Genomic DNA, 18,253 nt, shown 5'->3' with positions numbered 1-18,253 from the left:
GAGTCAGTAGGTCTGAGGGGGGCCTGAGAATCTGCATTCCTAACAATATCCCAGGTGATGCTGATGCTGCTGGCCTGGGGGCTTGAGGAGCCCCCACTTTGAGGACCCATGACTTCCAACATCATCTGTTCACTGACAACTCCTACCTCAACATCTGTGGTCCAGAACCCCCTCCTGAACCCTCCACACCTCCAACTTCCAATGTCACCTCTCCCTGTAGACACCTAATGGGAACCCCAAAGGAAGCCAGAGTGGAATGAGCAATGCCCAGCCCTACCTCCTTCCCATAGAGTCCAGGCTTTTCTAAGCTTCCACGTCCAGGAACAGGACCACCATGGTTGTCAAGACAAAGATGTCAAAGGTTTCTCTGATTCCACATGTGCCCTCAATCCCGCATCCGATTCTTCATTAAGTCTTATTGACTCTATCTCCCTAATCCCACCACATCTCCCCAGTTCCACTGCCACAACCACTGCCTGCCACTCCCTCCAGCCCAGCCCCATGGAGCTGCCGAGCCAACTTTTTTTTTTTTTTTGAGACAGAGTCTTACTCTGTCACCCAGGCTGGACTGCAGTGGCGTGATCTCGGCTCACTGCAAGCTCCACCTCCCGGGTTCATGCCATTCTCCCGCATCAGCTCCTGAGTAGCTGGGACTACAGGCGCCCGCCACCGCGCCTGGCTAATTTTGTTTTTTTGTGTTTTTAGTAGAAACGGGGTTTCACTGTGTTGGTCGGGATGGTCTCGATCTCCTGACCTCGTGATCCGCCCACCTCGGCCTCCCAACGTGCTGGGATTACAGGCGTGAGCCACCGCGCCCGGCCGCGAAAGCCATCCTTCTAAGGCTGTGCTGTCCGGCAGAACTTTCCTCAGTGATGGAAGTGCTTTCCTTCTGTCTGCACTAGCGCTGCGGCCCCAGCCAGCACATGGCTTTGAGCACTTGAAATGTGGTTGATGAGAATGAATGCCTGAATTGTATATTTTAATTTGAATTAATTTAAATAACCTTATGTGGCTGGTGGCAACCTATTGGATAGTACAGTTCTGAAGCATAAATCTGATTACATTGCTTCCCTGTTTAACCCTCAAATGGCTTTCCATCACAACCACCATAAAATCCAAATTACGGGGCATGGCAAAGGTGTTGTGTGGCAGCTCATAGGCAGAGACAGCCCCCAGTGAATCGCGACCCTCAGCATCCCTGCCTCCTGGTAGTCCCTTCTCCTGAGGCCCGGGCTGGTACGAGACTCACTTTAACCCATAACACGCGGCAGGTTTCTCCCAGCAACAGCTGAAACCTTAAGAAGGCCTTGTGGCTTCTGCTTGCAGCTTCTGCTTTAGCACTTAACGGAGTCCTGAACCATCACGTAAGAAGTCCACCCTGCTTGAAAGATGACCAGGCCTGGCCTTCCGCCTGCCCGCCAACGACCGTGGGAAGGGACAGCACATGCCCTCTCTAAAGGGGAGCACTGCCCATAGGTGCCAGGTCATTGCCATAATGGGAACACGGACCCAATGTAGTGAGAGCCTCTGACTTTTAAAAGCCAGAAATCTGGACTCTTGATCCTTTCATACTGGTTCTGATGCAGTTAAATGCTATACTGGACAAACATAATTTATCTTTGGGCTGGATGTGGCCAGTGAGTTTGCAACCCCAGCTCAGGTGTCAGGGACCGGAGGAAGGGCGTTTTGAGCAGAGGCTGCAGGAGGGACAAGGAGAAGCCAGGAGTGGCAAGTGGCTCAGTTTGCCTGGTGCTGGGAAGGGGAGTTGTGGGACAGGAGGATTGCTGTGTGACCTTGGGCAAGACACTTAACCTCTCTGCGCCCCAGCATCCTAACCTGTCAAATGGTGCTGCCTCACAGCGTTGTTGAGAGGCTCCACTGTGAAAGTACCGAGCTTCGAGGAGGGCCGGCACGTGCTGAGCAAAACCCTGCCAGCTGCCACCGAGTGCCTCGGCCCTCCCAAGGGCACTGCGCTCACCCACTTGACTTAGGATCTGAAGCTCCTGGTTCTGGGGACAAAACAACAGTGAACCTTGAATGGCCCTTCAGAGCTGACAAGGTACTTTCAAGCCCGCCTCGCTCACACCCCTTGGCTTTATTCCTCATCTCAGCACTTAGCATCCCTGATGCTTTCTGGCTTGTAGACTGTCTCCCTCGACCAGAATGGCAGCCGCACCAGCCCAGGGACGCTGCCCCAGAGCTATCACTGACCCAGGCAACACAGAAGGTGCTTATTCAAAATTTTTTTTGAATGAATGAATCTGTATTAGCTCATATATTAATCCCCACACAAACTTTGTGAAGTGGGTGGTATCCTGATATTATTATCACTATCACATCCTCAGCCTGAAATGGGTCAAGTGACTTGTAGGGGCCAAGAGGGGGTGGAACTGGGACTTGAACCCAGGGGTGGCGGCTGCAAATCCTCAGGTCTTCTCACCATTGTCTCCCTCATTGGGGAGAAGAGTAGCTCCTTCCTGAACCAGCCATCAGGGGCTTAAAACTCCAGGAAGCCTGGACCCCTGCATCCAGATTCTCAGCAGGGATGGCCAGGCAACTGGACACGAACCCTTGCTCACCGGGGGCTGTGTCGGGGTCAGGTCGAGTGAGTGCGGACCTCCACAACCAGTTTCCAGAGAGCAAGGAGACAGCAGGAATGGGGAGCAGGTAGAAAGGGCTGAGGCAGGGCTTCCGTACCTTGTTGATGCTGAACTGCCCCTCGAAGCGGCAGCCTGCCCCATTGTTCAGTGGGATCTTCATGGAGTTGTCAATGTGGCCCACTTCATGCCTGCCCATCTCATCCTGAATGTCGAGCCCGACTACTGCAGGAGCCAAAGGGAGACAACAGTCACAAACCCAGAGACACAGGAGGATGGGGGCCAGCCTGTTCTCTCTGGGAGCCTTCATTCATCCATTCCAGGGACAGGCTGGGCTGGGGACCTCCAGGAGCTCATGGTCTGGGGTCCAAAGACTATAGGGGACAGGATAATGACTCTGCTAAATGTAAGGCCGAGGGGAGGCAGGGCATAGTAGGGGTCCCGGGGCCACCCTGGGGGTCTGCCATACTGGTCCTCTGAATCTGGGTTCTGCCTCAGGTACTTAACCTCTGGGTGCCTCAGTTTCTTTCTCTGTAAAATGGGGGGTGACCATAATTGAACCTTCCTTGGAAGATTATGAGGATAAAATAGTTCATAGGTGTAGAAAATGCTTAGGGTCTGATGGATGCGAGGTGGAAAGTGCTTAATAAATGTTAGCTCTTGGATCTCAGATAGTCTTTTTATTTATTTATTTATTTATTTTTTGAGACAGAGTCTCGCTCTGTTGCCCAGGCTGGTATGCAATGGCACGATCTCGGCTCACTGCAACCTCCCCCTTCTGGGTTCAAGCAATTCTCCTGCTTCAGCCTCCCAAGTAGCTGGGATTATAGGTGCCCGCCACCACGCCCGGCTAATTTTTTTGTATTTTTAGTAAAGATGGGGTTTCACCACATTGGCCAGGCTGGTCTCACTTCTGACCTCAGGTGATCCACCCGCCTCAGCCTCCCAAAGTGCTGGGATTGCAAGTGTGGGCCACCGTTCCCGGCCTTCAGATAGTTACGGGGTGAATAGGCTCAGGCCCCCATCCATTCATCCATCATTCACTTATTCATTCATTCACACATTCCTTTACCCATTGCCTATGCTACCAGGCCCTATGATAAGCACCAGGGATGCACAAAGGGAAAAGACAGGCCCTGCCCTCTGTCACCTCACTGTGACTCAGATGGCTTCCCCATCTGTAAAACGGGCAGGCCAATGCCAACTGCACCCCCAGAGATGGTCCAACGAGCCAGCAGTGAGAGGATTCCTGTGAACTATGGAAATGCAGGAATTTCCCTGGCAGGAGCGCTAAAAAGGAGGTGCCATACGGAGGAAGAACAGCTGGAAGCAATTTTAAAGAGTGCCAACCTTAAAAGGGAAAAATGGGAACAATTCTGTGCTCCTCGATGAGGATGGAGAAGTAAATGAGGACCCATCCATAGAACGGAACGTGCTGGAGCCATTCAAAATGACCCTCACGGTCCACAGGACATGGGAAATGCCAATGGCATAATGTGAAGTTTAGAGAAAACACAAGCAGGTCCCCATTGCACTCAGCAGTTCCAATGTTGGCAGCCTGTCCTCTAGATACACAATGTGTGTCCAGATGTGTGTGCAAAGCTGCTCAGGCAACCTTATTTGAAATTGTGGCAATCGGAAGCAATTCAACTGCTTGTCACCGGAGCCAGAGGAACAGCCCTCTTTCCCAGTGCCGTGCAGCAGGTAGGTACAAAAAATTGGCTACATGCAGGTGCATGGAGCAGGCTCAGAGCAGATCAGTGGCTGAGTTACTAGCACTGGGACCTCGAGCAGGTTACTTAACTTCTGTGCCCCAGTTTCCTCTTCTATCACAGGCTTGTTGTGAGGGTTAAAGAAAAGTAAAACAGGACTGGGCACAGTGGCTCACGTCTGTAATCCCAGCACTTTGGGAGGCCAAGGTGGGAGGATCACTTGAGGCCAGCAATTCGAGACCAGCCTGGCCAACATGGCAAAACCCCACATCCGCTAAAAACACAAAAAATTAGCTGGACATGGTGGTGGGTGCCTATAATCCCAGCTACTCTGGAGGCTGAGGCAGGACAATCACTTGAACTCAGGAAGCGGAAGTCGTAGTGAGCTGAGATCATGCCACTGCACTCCAGCCTGGGCGACAGAGAAAAAGTCTATCTCAAAAAAAAAAGAAAGAAAAGAAAAGTAAAACAGCACTTACTATGTGCTAGACTTTCTTCTAGGTGCCTTTCATGTAAGAACACACCATCTTGGGTGGGTGCAGTGGCTCATGCCTGTAATCCCAGCACTCTGGGGGGCCGAGGCGGGTGGATCACAAGGTCAGAAGTTTGAGACCAACCTGGCCAACATAGTGAAACCCCATCTCTACTAAAAATACAAAAAATTAGTCAGGCATGGTGGCGGGCGCCTGTAATCCCAGCTACTCAGGAGGCTGAGGCAGGAGAATGGCTTGAACCCGGCAGGTGGAGGTTGCAGTGAGCTGAGATCATGCCATTGCACTCCAGCTTGGGCAATAGTGCGAGACTCTGTCTTAAAACAAACAAACAAATGAAATACCATTTAAACACCCCTGTGGGGAAGATAGTATTATCAGTCCCATTCTACACCAAGGGAAACTGAGGCACAGATACCTCACAGCTAGGAAACATCAGAGCTTGGAATGAAATCCAGGTGGATTTGCTTCTGAGCCCACACCCTTCAGCCATTCTGCTAAGACACCTCAAATCCCAATGCATTTAATATAGCCAAAGGATGCAGGGCAGGGCCTGGCCTGGAAGAACAGAATAAATGGCAGCTGTTATTATTTTACTCATATGATGAGTAATAATGAGAACAGCTTCAAGACACTAGCTAGAAAAAAAAAAAACCCAGACACTCCAGAAGGTTCCCACATGGTAGGCTCCCAATTAATTATGTAAACAACAACAACAACAACAAAAAAGCCAAACCCAATATGTGTTCACAGACACACACACACACGTAGGGGTGGGGAATAGGGACCCCACCTTCTAGCAGAGGTGTCCTTTGGGGAAGATGGCAGACTGGGACAAGAAGGGAGACAGGGGAGGGGTACTTTTGCTTTTTAAAAAACATATTATTTTTGTATTTTTGAATGTATGTCTTTTTTTAAGATTAACATGTATTCTTCTATTAGCTGTATAATGAAGAATATTATTTTTAAAAGCAGGATATGAGATCATACATGCAGCACGATTTCAGCTATGTTCAGAAACACAGAGAGGAAGGCCAGCTGGACAGAATGGTATCAAAATGTCACCAACACTGCTGTCAGGTAGCAGAATTACGGGTGATCTCTTTTGCTTCCCTGTGTTTTCGAGAAGTATAATGATGAGCATGCATTTTTTCCTACAATAAAAATGTGATGTTCTTTTAAAGAAAAGCCAGAATGCTGGGATCTAGCAGGGGTGAGGGGGTTGGGGGTTCAGGTTATAGCCCACAGATCCAGCAGGGCATGGCAGGGCACGGGGTGGAGGTTGCCTGGCCCCTCCTGGAACCAAATCTCTTCCCTTTCCTACCCCACTGGTCCCAGTCCTCTGGTCTGACTAAGAATTTCCTTGTTCCAGAGATACAGTCACTCCTGAATGAGAATCTGCCAGATGGATTATTTTTCTAAGTGAAAGAAAAAAAAATAACAAAAAATAAGACCGACCTATTTCGACAGGTTCCCTGGCTTGGGGCCCGGCGAGGATTCAAAATTGTGACGTAAATCTCACCAAAAGCAATGACAGGGCTGAGACTCTCCCTATCTCTGGCCGGAGGTGCACCCAGTGTTCTCTTAGCTGTGTCCTTTAACAGGAAGAGGGGGTGGGCAGAGAAGGGCCTGCAGCAGGCTCCGTACCAGGCTGGGCGGAGGGACGGCTGGAACCCCAGTCCAGGAGAGGGCGCCCAGTCTACTCACTGAGAAGTCTGGGGACCATGCATTAGATTCTCCCAAGAACCTCAGACAACAGACATTACTAAGCCCGTTTTGCAGATGAGGAACCTGAGGCTCAGAGAGTCACCTTAGCCAAGGTCACAGTTTTAGCCAGCAAAGGAGCCAGAATCTGACTCCAAATCAGACTTCAAATGAGTATTGTTTTGTAGAATTAATTCATTCTGGGCCGGGCACGGTGGCTCATGCCTGTAATCCCAGCACTTTGGGAGGCTGAGGTGGGTGGATCACCTGAGGTCAGGGGTTCAAGACCAGCCTGGCCAACATGATGAAACTCCATCTCTACTAAAAATACAAAAATTAGCTTGGCATGGTGGTGCGCACCTGTAATCCCAGCTACTCGGGAGGCTGAGGCAGAAGAATTGCTTGAACCCGGGAGGCAGAGGTTGCAGTGAGCCGAGATTGTGCCATTGCACTCCAGCCTGGGTGGCAGGAGTGAAACTCCGTCTCAAAAAAAAAAAAAGAATTCATTCTTTTGGTTAAAACAAAATAGGTGTGAAGTCAAAAAAGGAATGTCCCAGCCCTCCCCTGTCACAGGTGCTCTAGAGCCCTGTCCTGCACTCTCTCATGGACAGTGGACCCATCCGGCTTCTATAGGAATCGGCCGCCAACAACTCAGAGCTGCACTCTTCTCCAGATGAATGCTCTTGACTGACCAGAGGTCTTCTTGCTTGAGATGCTTGGGAGGTGATGTGACCCCTGCCACACACACCACTCTGCAGCCATTACCCAATGACATGGATAGTAACAGCCTGGTCCCATTGCTACTGGGTGTGACAAATGCTATGGTGTCATTCACACCCCCCAGCATCCTGTGAGATCAGGCTGAGTTTGGACTTCAGCTGAACACACATCTGTGCTTATCCTCTTACACTGCCCTATCCTGCATCTCTCACTCCCTTACAGCTTCCTCCCCTCAACAAGTCACTTGCATGAGACTCTCAGGCTCTGCTGCGAAGCTGTAACATGACCCTAAGAGACTCCCCACCTCCCTGCACCCATACAGCTGCTCTCCAGAGGTAACCCCTATGAGTAGTGTCTTGTGTTTTTTATGCCAGAAAACCTCCAAGTGCATGCATACTCAATTATATTCTCCTCCAAAAAAGAGCAGGGAGAACCATATGTTGGCTCGGCTTGTCCTGGAGATCTTGCCATTTCTGCACACATGCATTTGCCCTGAGGAGGTGTCCTGCTGGAGGGAGGGACTGTGTGGAGTACTCACACTCGCAGTGCAGATTGGGTAAACTGATGTTCAGACTGACGTCGATCTTGCCCCCGCTGTCCTTGTCTGGGTCATCGACGTAGAGCTCGTTCACACTAGGGGAGAGACAAGTATAGGAACCTTTGTTGAGATGGGGATGAAGATCTCAGCTGCAGGGGACAGCCAGGGACCACTTCACTTGGCAACCACAGCTTAGATAACCCAGACTCCATCTGGGCAGAGCCTGCACCTTCTGTGCCCTCAGGCATGGGTCTAGGGTGCACTCTTCAAATGCAGCCTTACCTCCTAAGAGGGGAGGGCTGGACTGGGCATAGTGGCTCACGCCTGTTATCCCAGCACTTTGGGAGGCCAAGGTGGGTGGATCACCGAGGTCAGGAGTTCAAGACTAGCCTGACTAATATGGTGAAACCTCGCCTCTACTAAAAATACAAAATTAGCTGGGCGTGGTGGTGCATGCCTGAAATCCCAGCTACTTGGAAGGCTGAGAATCATGAACCCAGGAGGCTGAGGTTGCAGTGAGCGGAGACAGCGTCACTGCACTCCAGCCTGGGCAATAAGAGTGAAACTCCATCTCAAAAAATAAAATAAAATAAAATAAAGAGAGGAGGGCTGGGGCTCAGGAGAGAGAAAAGGTAGGGTGGGATAGCATAGTGGTAAGAGCATATCTTTCAGAGTCAGACAGATTCAAATTCAAATCCTGGTTCTGGTACTTGCTATGCTCACCTCTGTGAACCCACCTGTTAAGTAGGGATAATGCCACTCACTACAAATAAGGTGGTTTGAACACTAAAATGAGAAACAGGGGTCTTATGAGGGATTAGGGCCTGGCGCCAACAGGCACAGAGGCGCTTACAGCCTCCTGTCTTGAGGTCCCCTCCCCCAGCTGGGAAGCCAGGAGTTCCCTGATGCTCACCCCTCAGGGCAGAACCGGTTCTGAGAAACAATTGGGCGGCTGTATTAATTTCCTGTGGCTGCTGTAACAAACTATCACAAAGTGAACGGCTTCAACCAACACGCATTGATTGTCTTACGCTTTTGGAGGTCAGAAGTCTAAAATGGGATGTGTTCCTGGAAGAATGCATTTTCTTGCCTTTTTCAGCTTCTAGGTGCTGCCTAGGCTTGTGGCCCCTTCTCCCAATTCCAAAGCCAGCAGCTTCCCCCTTCTCTGACCCCCACCTTTTTTTTTTTCCTTTTTTTGAGACAGAGTCTCTGTTGCTCTGTTACCCAGGCTGCAGTGCAGTGGCACGATCTCGGCTCACGGCAACCTCCACCTCCCAGGTTCAAGCAATTCTTTTGCCTCAGCCTCCCAAGTAGCTGTGACTACAGGTGCGCGCCACCACTCCAGCTAATTTTTGTATTTTTAGTAGAGACGGGGTTTCACCATATTGGCCGGGCTAGTCTCGAACTCCTGACCTCGTGATTCACCACTCCGCACTCCCCACCTCACAACCCTCCCAAAGTGCGTCATCTGGCCCACCTGGCTAACCCAGGATCCTCTCCCCATCTTGAGATCCTTAATGTAATCATATTTGCAAAGTTTCTTTTGAATGCAAGGTAACAGGGCCACATGCATCAGGATCAGGGACCTAGACATCACTGGGGGCAGGGAGTCATTATTCTGTTGACTGCATCGGCCATAGTTAGGGGCAGGTGGCTCCACAGACAGCCATGTCACCTTGCTGTCAGCAGCACAGTGTTGGCATCTGCTAGCGATCCAAATTTGTTCAACAAATACTTTTTGAGCACCTACTACCTGTCAGGAGCCAGAAACAGCACTGAATCAGACAGACACTGTCTCTGCTCTCATCAAGCTTATAGACACAAGAACCAGACATCACTCAGCTCCTAAATAAATATGCTGCCACTCCCAACGCTGATTACTGCTTTGACAGAAAGCTGCAGGGGGCTGTAAGAGGGACTACAGGGCCACTGACCTTTGAGGAGAAGGGGCTGGGAAGACTTCTCTGAGGTGTGATTGAGGTCTGGGGGATGCGTAGGCATCATCCTGGCAGCATGTGCAAAGGCCTGGAGGTTGGGGAGGGCACGGCGGTTTGGGGAACTGAATGAAGGTCACCATGGTTGCAGTGTAAGGAGGCTGCATGAGGCCTTTAGACTTTTTTTTTTTTTTGACAGAGTCTCGCTCTGTCCCTCAGGCTGAAGTACAGTGGCACGATCTCAGCTCACTGCAACCTCTGCCTTCCGGGTTCAAGCGATTCTCCTCCCTCAGCCTCCCAAGTAGCTGGGACTACTGGCTCGCGCCACCATGCCCAGCTAATTTTTGTATTTTTAGTAGAGATGGGGTTTCACCAGGTTGGCCAGGCTGGTCTTGAACTCCTGACCTCAGGTGATCTGCCCACCTCGGCCTCCCAAAGTGCTGGGATTACAGGCATGAGGCACGCCTTGGATGGGGTGGGATGGGAATGGAGAGGGGGAGGGCTGCAGGAACCCACCTAGAGCAGGCGGGACTTGCTGATGGATGGGACTGGGGCAGAGGGAGGTGAGGTGAGGGGGGAATGCAGACACACAGCTGTGTTTCTTCCTGGACCCATTCTTTGGGCTGAGAGGCTCTAGAAGAGGAGCAGGACAAGCAGGAGGGAGAGGTACTGAGAGACAGAGGCTGTGCCGAGCCCAGGTGTCTTGGAGGCATCCCGGAGTAGCTGCTGGATGTCTGATGGCCGCATCTGATTCCCCATAATGCCCCCCACACAGAGGGAACCAAATCTAAAGGCCTGGCCGGGGGGAGGGGGCAGCTGAAGGGGGCAGTGCTTCAGGTGGTGGGCTGTGGTTAAACATTTATTAGGCCCCTTGGGTCTAGTCCCTCGGCTGTAAAACAAAAGAGAACTGCCCCCCTATCTAAGCAATGAAGACTCCAAGAGAGCTTTGTAAATGGCCACATCTTAGGGAAAGAATGAGTAGGACCAAAGCAAAGGAATTTCGTTTTTACTAAGACCACATCTTTGCACCCCTAGCACCTGGTATGATGCTGTTCACAAGGAACGGTGGGCTCTGAAAGATGCCTGGGGCCTGTTTCTCTGTGGGGCCCACAAGGATATTCCCAGAGACAAGAGTGCAACAGATGGGCCCCTACTCGTTAAGTTAGGAGGCCGACGACACGCATTCACGCCGTCCTGTGTGCGCCTGTGAAATGCCCTGAGCCCCATCTTAAAACCGGAAACAGGCTCAGAGAGGGTGTGTCCCATCCCCAGGGTCACACGCTAGCAAGTAGCTGAGCTAGAATCTCAACCCAGGCTTTCCACAGCTCAGGCTGCCTCCCAGCCCTCTCCTCAGCATCAGGGTCAAGGAAGAAAATGAAGGAGGGCCCTGGTCCTGGGAAGCCTTAGGATGGGAGAGGGGAGACACGGGTCTGCGCTTGACCTTGCTTGTAGTGTTGGCTCCAATCAGAGGCCACCAAGAACAAAGAAGCTGGAGGGAGAGGGGCAAACAGGAGCCCAGGAGGCTATGAAAGACAGGACTAGCTGGATTTCCTAGGCCAACTAAGAATTCCTAAGCCTAGCTGGGGAAGGTGGTCGCACCCACCTTTAAACACGGGGCTTGTAACTCAGCTCACAGCTGACCAATCAGGTAGTAAAGGGAGCTCACTAAAATACCAATTAGGCTAAAAGCAGGAGGTAAAGAAACAGCCAAATCATCTATCGCCTGAGAACACAGGGGGAGGGACAATGACCGGGATATAAACTCAGGCATTCGAGCCGAATCGGGCAACCCCCTTTGGGTCCCCTTCCTTTGTATGGGAGCCCTGTTTTCACTCTATTAAATCCTGCAACTGCACACTCTTCTGGTCCACGTTTGTTCCAGCTCGAGCTGAGCTTTAGCTCGCAGTCCACCACTGTTGATCGCAGCCGTCACAGACCCGCCGCTGACTTCTACCCCTCTGGATCCAGCAGGGTGTCTGCTGTGCTTCTATTCCAGCGAGGCGCCCATTGCCGCTCCCCACCGGGCTAGAGGCTCGCCGTTGTTCCTGCATGGCTAAGTGCCCGGGTTCATCCTAATTGAGCTGAACACTGGTCGCTGGGTTCCACAGTTGTCTTCCGTGATCCACGGCTTCCAATAGAGCTATTACACTCACCGCATGGCCCAAGGTTCCATTCCTTGGAATCCGTGAGGCCAAGAACCCCAGATCTAAGAACAAAGACCCGCCGGTAACAGGCCCGAAGAGGATTGGCCTCCCTACAGCCAAATGCTCTGCCCTGGCCTTCAGCACCCAATTTCTACCCCAGCTGTAATTTGCAACTCTGGAGAGCTGTTGAATAATGAAATTGCTGGGTGATTAACACACAGTCAACTAAGGAGAGCCTCGGCTTCCCTTCCCAGCCAGGAAGCCGCCTGGGACTCTTCCTTGAAGCAACTCACCTTTCCCACCAGGCGAGGCTGGGCCTCTGCATAGCACTGAGGGATTGTGGGATGATGTCATCCACTGGCAACCCTCTGGAGGTGACCTCAGCCAAGAGCAAAGTGAATCCCAGGTGTGGTGCCAAGGTGAGCTCACCCACAAGGCCCCAGGAAGCCTCTCCCAGGCGTGGGTCCCTGTCTTCCTAACCAGAATAAGCACAGAACAGGCTCCGCCGGACTAGAGGGCCACCCAGAACAAGGGGGCAGCGGTGCTGGGCAGGGACGGCCTGCGGCACTCTGGCCAGGCTGGTTATGTAAGGCCAGAACTGGCTGCTCCCAGGCTCCTTCCTGGAGGGCCCCCAGGCTGTGGGATAAACACAATTCCATCACCTGGGCTGCCTGATGAGGTCAATAAAGCCGCCTTCGTGTCCAAGGCAAATGTTCGCAGGCTGCTGGCTTCCTGCCACCCCAGCCAGCGCCACAGGCTCGCCCACAGCCACCCCATGGCAAGGGCCTGCCAAGGCTAACTAACTTCATTGGCTAGGGCTGAACTGATTTTAAAAGGCCAACGGGCTGCCAGAAATCAACCCACCTGGAAGAAAAGGAAATGTTTTTTGTGGATTCATTGTGGTTTGAGGACTTCCGTGGGCCTGACTCCCCTGTCACCAGTGTGGGCAGTGGGAAGGCCAATGGAGGCAGTGGCAGACAGGTGTGGGCTCACCTCCTGGCTCTGCCACTTAGAAGCTGGGAGACCCAGGACACACTGCTTCACCTCTCCGAGCCTCAGTTTCCTCATGTGTAAAACTGGAAAAGCTTTCAATCAGTTTGAAAATAGGCAAAATTAATCTATGGCAATGGAAGTCAGAATAGTAGTGGTGGGGGCTACTGACTGGGAGGGGCTCAAGGGACCCTTCTTTGGTGATAGAATGTATTATGTCTTCATCTGAGTGATGGTTACACGTGTAAACACAGGTGAAAATTCATTAGGCCTCTACCTTAAGATTTGTGCACTTCGCTGTATGTAAGTTACAAATACCTCACTAAAATAATAAGAAAGGAAAGGAAGGAGGGAGAGAGGAAAGGAGAGAGAAAGAGGAAAATAAGGATAAAGATTCCATCTACTTCACAGGGCTGCTGGAGGACTGCCAGGTCAAGCTGTTGGCTGCCCCAGGGCAGGAGAATGAGTGAGTGAACGAGTGTGTGTATGTTAGTGAGTGTGAGTCAGTGTGTGAGTGTGCATGTGTGAGACTCATCTCTATGTCTCGAGTGCTGATTCCAGACCCTTCTTGGTAAAGAAAATACAGCATCGCGAGGGAAGCCCAGGCTACCAGGGTTCAAATCCTGGCTCTGCCACCTCTTGGCTGATTGACTTGGGCAAGGGGTTTCCCGTCCAGCAGTTTCCCCAGATGTAAAATGAGGACAATCATAGTATCTATGCCATGGGGTTGCTGAGAAGATCAAATGAGAACAAGCGCAATGCTAAGTGTGGTCTCAGCAAACAGTAAGTGCTCAATAAATGTCTACTGTTTTATCATTATTATTAATATCGATGCTCAATGAGTTGATCCAGTGTTTAACAAGGGTACTGTTCTCCCTTCACATCGACGAAACCAGGCTCAGAGGAGCACAGATGGCTGGCCAAGATCATAGGACCAGGAGGAGGCAGAGGCAGGATCCCAGCTCAAGGACAGGGGGCCCAGAGCCCATGCTCTTTCCAAGGCATTGCACTGCCTGGATGGGATGGGAATCGGTGAAAAACTGAGGGGCCGGTGGCATCCTAGTCCTTTTTCATAATCTTCAGGTGTGCCCCCCCACCGTGGCCCAGGTGCCTGCAGGGTACAGGAGTGCTTAGGGGTCCAGCTGCGCCTGTCCCACAAGCCTCCCCCACCCCCATCAACACCCCCAGGACGGGGGCTCCACGAGCCTCAGCACAGAGTTTGTGCTCACAAACTTCGGTGGAATGAGCCTGAGTGGAGAAGGGAGTCCTCAGCAGAACTCCCAGGACGCAGGGAAGGCACGCGCTGGTGGAGCCGTCAGGAGCACATTCCAGGTGGGGGACGCCAGATGGCGTCAGGGAGTCAGGCCCAGCGTGGCGAGTGTGTGGGAGGGTGGGGTGTGGGTGGGCAGTGGCCTTGTAGGGAGAGGTACGCAAGGGCCGGGGAGGTGTGGGTGGGGGGAGTGTAAATGGAATGTGGTGGAGGGCCTTGAAATTCTAGTCTGAGGCATGAGTTCGATGACATCTATACAAAACAATTTTATTTGCTTTTAGAAGAGCCCTTAAATAGTTCAGATTCCTGCCTGAAGTATCTGACCTCCATGCTTCAAAATTTGATCAAATGGAAACTTAGGCGGCAGTGAGGCCCGCCGCAAGGGCTTGGGGTGGGGTGGAGGGAGGGATGGAGATTCTGCAAGCACGCACTCTGGAACCTTGAGTTTCAAATCCTGACTCGTCCAGGTCGAAGTATGTGCATCTAGTACCACCCGCGTGGATGTCTAAAATACATCCCTTGACAGCCAGCCACTGGGTTCTGCCCACCCCTGCTCCACAGCCAAAGTCCCAGCACCCTCAGCCCCTCTGACTTGGGTCATCCCCCAGCTCCCAGCAGGGCTTTGGCCTCTGGGTGGCCCCACACCAAACCCATCTTCACAGGAGGTGAGCTGCCTGAGACATAAACCCCTCACTCCACACTCAGATGCCCTCAGGCCTCCTATTGCTAAGAGCAATGTCCTTCATGCTCCTTAGTGGGATGCCTGGGGCCCTCTACCCAGCCTGGCTCACAACCCAGGCTCAAGGCAGGCAACCTGGAGACTTCCAGCTCCTCCTCCTGGTTAAGCTACTGCTCCCCACTCCGGGCCTCCTACGGGGAGCCTGGGAGAATACGATTCCAGGTGACCTCCAAGCTCCCACCTCCCAGGCTGCCTGTTTGGCCACCTCACCCTAGAAGGGTGCATCCAAGTCTTCCAGTCAACTATTCTAACCAAAAAGTGGTGGCTCCCATGAGCCTGGGGCCCTGAAATGCTCAGGGCAGGGAAGTGGGGTAAAACAGAGGAGAGGTGCTGAGTCTGGGCTTTAGCAGCACAGACCTGGGTTTGCCTCCAGTTTCACCACTTACTGCTTCATGTGGTTTTGGCCGCCTGGTGCCTCAGTTTCCCCAGGTATAACATGGGGTGAACAGTAGTAGTTACCTCGAGGGTTCCTGCGATGATCAAGGAGATGACCATCATGAAGTGCTGACCTGCTGGGCGCAGTACGCACGCCTATAATCCCAGCACCTCATGAGGTTAACAATCATTAAGAGCAGTCAGAGACTGGAACATTCTGTGGCCAGGTTGCCTGAGGAGGGGCCTGCTCCCTGAAAACACGGAGTTTCAGAACACTCTGTGGAGCCTCTTTCCCAGGGATAATTACCAGCCTGTCCAAAGCCAGGTTGGAGCCCAACCACCCAAACAAATGTGCCTCCCCCTCCCCGCCAACCAGGCCCAGGCCAGAATAAGCGTCTTATGTCACTGATAACCACAGGCTGGGGCTGGAGCCATGTTGATCCAACCAACGGTGACCTCATTTCCTTAAGTTACAATCTCACGGTGACAGGAGGGGGCACTGACCCCACTGTAGCCACAAACCTGCCACAGAGGGCCAGCCACTCAGAAAAAGAGAACTGTGACCTTCGGTTCTTCCCAAACCTGCAGGGTTTCCTGGGGTCACAAGCTTCTGACAACTGGAAGACCCCAAAGATGCAATGCTTTCTCCTCTCGATTGCTTAGTAAGTCCTAGGGCTCACCCTGAGGAAGCCCTTTGGGCAATTCCTGCACCTTGGTAAGGAGGCAGCAGGGAGGGAAGGGGGGAAGGGGGCATTAGGGTCACTGTACCTTCATAGCTGGAGCCTCTGGCCTCAGCTCTGGACAGATCTCTCTATTCATCCCTGCCTCCCTCCCTCTCTCCAGCCGCTGACTTAGCACAGGATTAGACTTAAGGCAAACGCTCAAAAAATGTCCCCTCATGTTTTTGTTTTGTTTTGCTTTGTTTTTGTTTTTGTTTGAGACATGGTTTCACTCTGTCTCCCAGGCTGGAATGCCATGGCGCCATCACGGCTCACTGCAGCCTGGATCTCCTGAGCTCAAGTGATCCTCCCACCTCAGCCTCCCAAGTAGCTGAGCCTACAGGTGTGTGCGTGCATGGCCAGCTAATGTTTTTAAAATTTTTCTGCAGAGACAGGATCTCACGGTGTTGTCCAGGCTGGTCTTGAACTTCTGGGCTCAAGTGATCCTCTGGCCTTGGCTTTTCAAAGTGCTGGGATTACAGGTGTGAGCCACTGCACCCGGCCCCCTTCCTCCCCTCATCATCTAAGCTTTGTACCTCTCCGGGGACTCGGTGGGGTCAGAGCATCCAGGCTGCCCCCGGGAGACAGGGAGAGGAAATCCTGACGCAGCGGAACGGGGAGCAGCGGGAACATGAAATGCTCTTCAGAAAGCAGCAGCCCTACCCTGGGGAGACTGCATGAGTTGTCTGGGCTTGCTGGAAGGGCCCTTCCCCAGTGCTCCCAGGCATTTTGCGGGTGGGGCCCCACCTGCTCGAGCCTCAAGCTGTGACGTCAAAACTCACTTGGCGGCGGCCCATTGCCTCAGTGCCCCACCTCAAGTGGGATGAGCTGGGAATGCCACCCCACACGCTGTCAGCAGCAGGCAAGAGAGGCATCTTCTTAACTCAAAGCGGAAGAGGGGACGAGGAGTTCACATTCACTGAGTACTTACATGCCTAGTGCGGAGTGGCCTTAAAACCTTTTTAGAGTTAGACGGGAACTATGTAGGAAATGAATAAATGCACGAAGAGCTACGGACCTTGTGATATTAAAGTATATCCGGCACTATATTAAGTAGCTTTCAGCTAAATAATCTTGTTTGAGCCTCATAAAATATCCTGTGCCTGCAGCTGTCTCATTTTCTACCTGCTGCCCTGCTTTAGTCCTTGTCTTTGGAGTACTTGCCCCTGATTGATACAGTCTAGTCTTGTTTGCTTGCTGACTATGTCCTCCACTGGCATTTTCAGCTCCTCCACGTGTGAAGCCACAGAGCAGTGAGTGAGCAGATCCGGCCCTGGGATCCACGAGCTCATCATCAAGAAGTGAGTCCCAGGCCGGGCGTAGCGGCTCACGCCTGTAATCTCACCACTTTGGGAGGCTGAGGCAGGTGGATCATTTGAGGTCAGGAGTTCGAGACCAGCCTGACCAACATGGTGAAATCCTGTCTCTACTAAAAATACAAAAATTAGCTGGACATGGTGGCACTTGCCTGTAATTCCAGCTACTCGGGAGGCTAAAGCATGAGAATCTCTTGAACCCGGGAGGCAGAGGTTGCAGTGAGCTGAGATCATGCCACTGCACTACAGCCTGGGCAAGACTCTGTCTCCAAAAAAAAGAAGTGAGTCCCAATTCTACCTGGCAGTGCAAAAGGCCTGGTCCGTCTCCGTCCTACCTGCTCCACCTCCTACCCTTTCTGCTTGCTCACTTTGTCCTGGCTGATTGGCCTTCCTCCTGCCTTTTACATGTACCAGGTAATCCCTGCCTCAGGCCCTTTGCACCTGCTGGTGCTCCTGCCCAAAACACATAAAGCCACCTTCCGGTGCCTGGTCTCAGCAGATGACACATGTGTGCCTCTGTCACCTTGCTCAGAACATGACAGGCCTGCCAAGCCTAGCAGGTCCCCTCCTAGAGAGTGGGGTACAGCCTGCAGAGGCCACTGGGTGCCTGGCATACAACAGGTACCTCATAACATCAGCAAGTCTCAACCCCTTGCTGCTCTCCCTGCTTCGACCTCTGATTTGTGATAGGGTGATCCTGAGATGTCCAGTGATGAAGCTGTACAGAGGGAAGATGCTTGACTTGGATATGGTCATCTCCCATTGGAGGCCTGGGGCGAATAAAATCCCTTCTTCGAACCCTGCGTGGCCACACAGTCATGTCTTGGGAAGCAGACCAACCTCTCCCAGAGCTGGAAGGGAGCTCAGACTCTGGTCTACTCTCCTTCATTTGGCTACCAATACTGAGACCCAGAGGGGTTTGGCAGCTTGCCTAGGGTCACACAGCAAAGTAGTAATTAAGCAGAGACCTGGCCCTGGGTCTCCCAATGCCTTAACCAGTACTC

General features: G+C 52.2%; 1 protein-coding gene across 1 annotated transcript in view; it reads right to left on the bottom strand.

Annotated features, from left to right (window-relative positions):
* The window catches only part of ERGIC1 (endoplasmic reticulum-golgi intermediate compartment 1), a 118,908-nt gene that overhangs the window by 34,191 nt on the left and 66,464 nt on the right, over positions 1–18,253 (bottom strand). The window contains exons 4-5 of the mRNA XM_033180310.1: positions 7,763–7,857; positions 2,698–2,822 (exon numbers count right to left, since the gene is read on the bottom strand). Coding sequence (XP_033036201.1) covers positions 2,698–2,822; positions 7,763–7,857 — 220 coding nt within the window. The remainder of the gene's footprint in view (positions 1–2,697; positions 2,823–7,762; positions 7,858–18,253) is intronic.

This window comes from Trachypithecus francoisi, unplaced genomic scaffold, assembly GCF_009764315.1.
Source record: "Trachypithecus francoisi isolate TF-2019V2 unplaced genomic scaffold, Tfra_2.0 Lachesis_group2, whole genome shotgun sequence".
In the NCBI taxonomy this organism is placed as follows: Eukaryota; Metazoa; Chordata; class Mammalia; order Primates; family Cercopithecidae; genus Trachypithecus; species Trachypithecus francoisi.
This window is presented reverse-complemented; position numbering and strand designations above follow the sequence as displayed.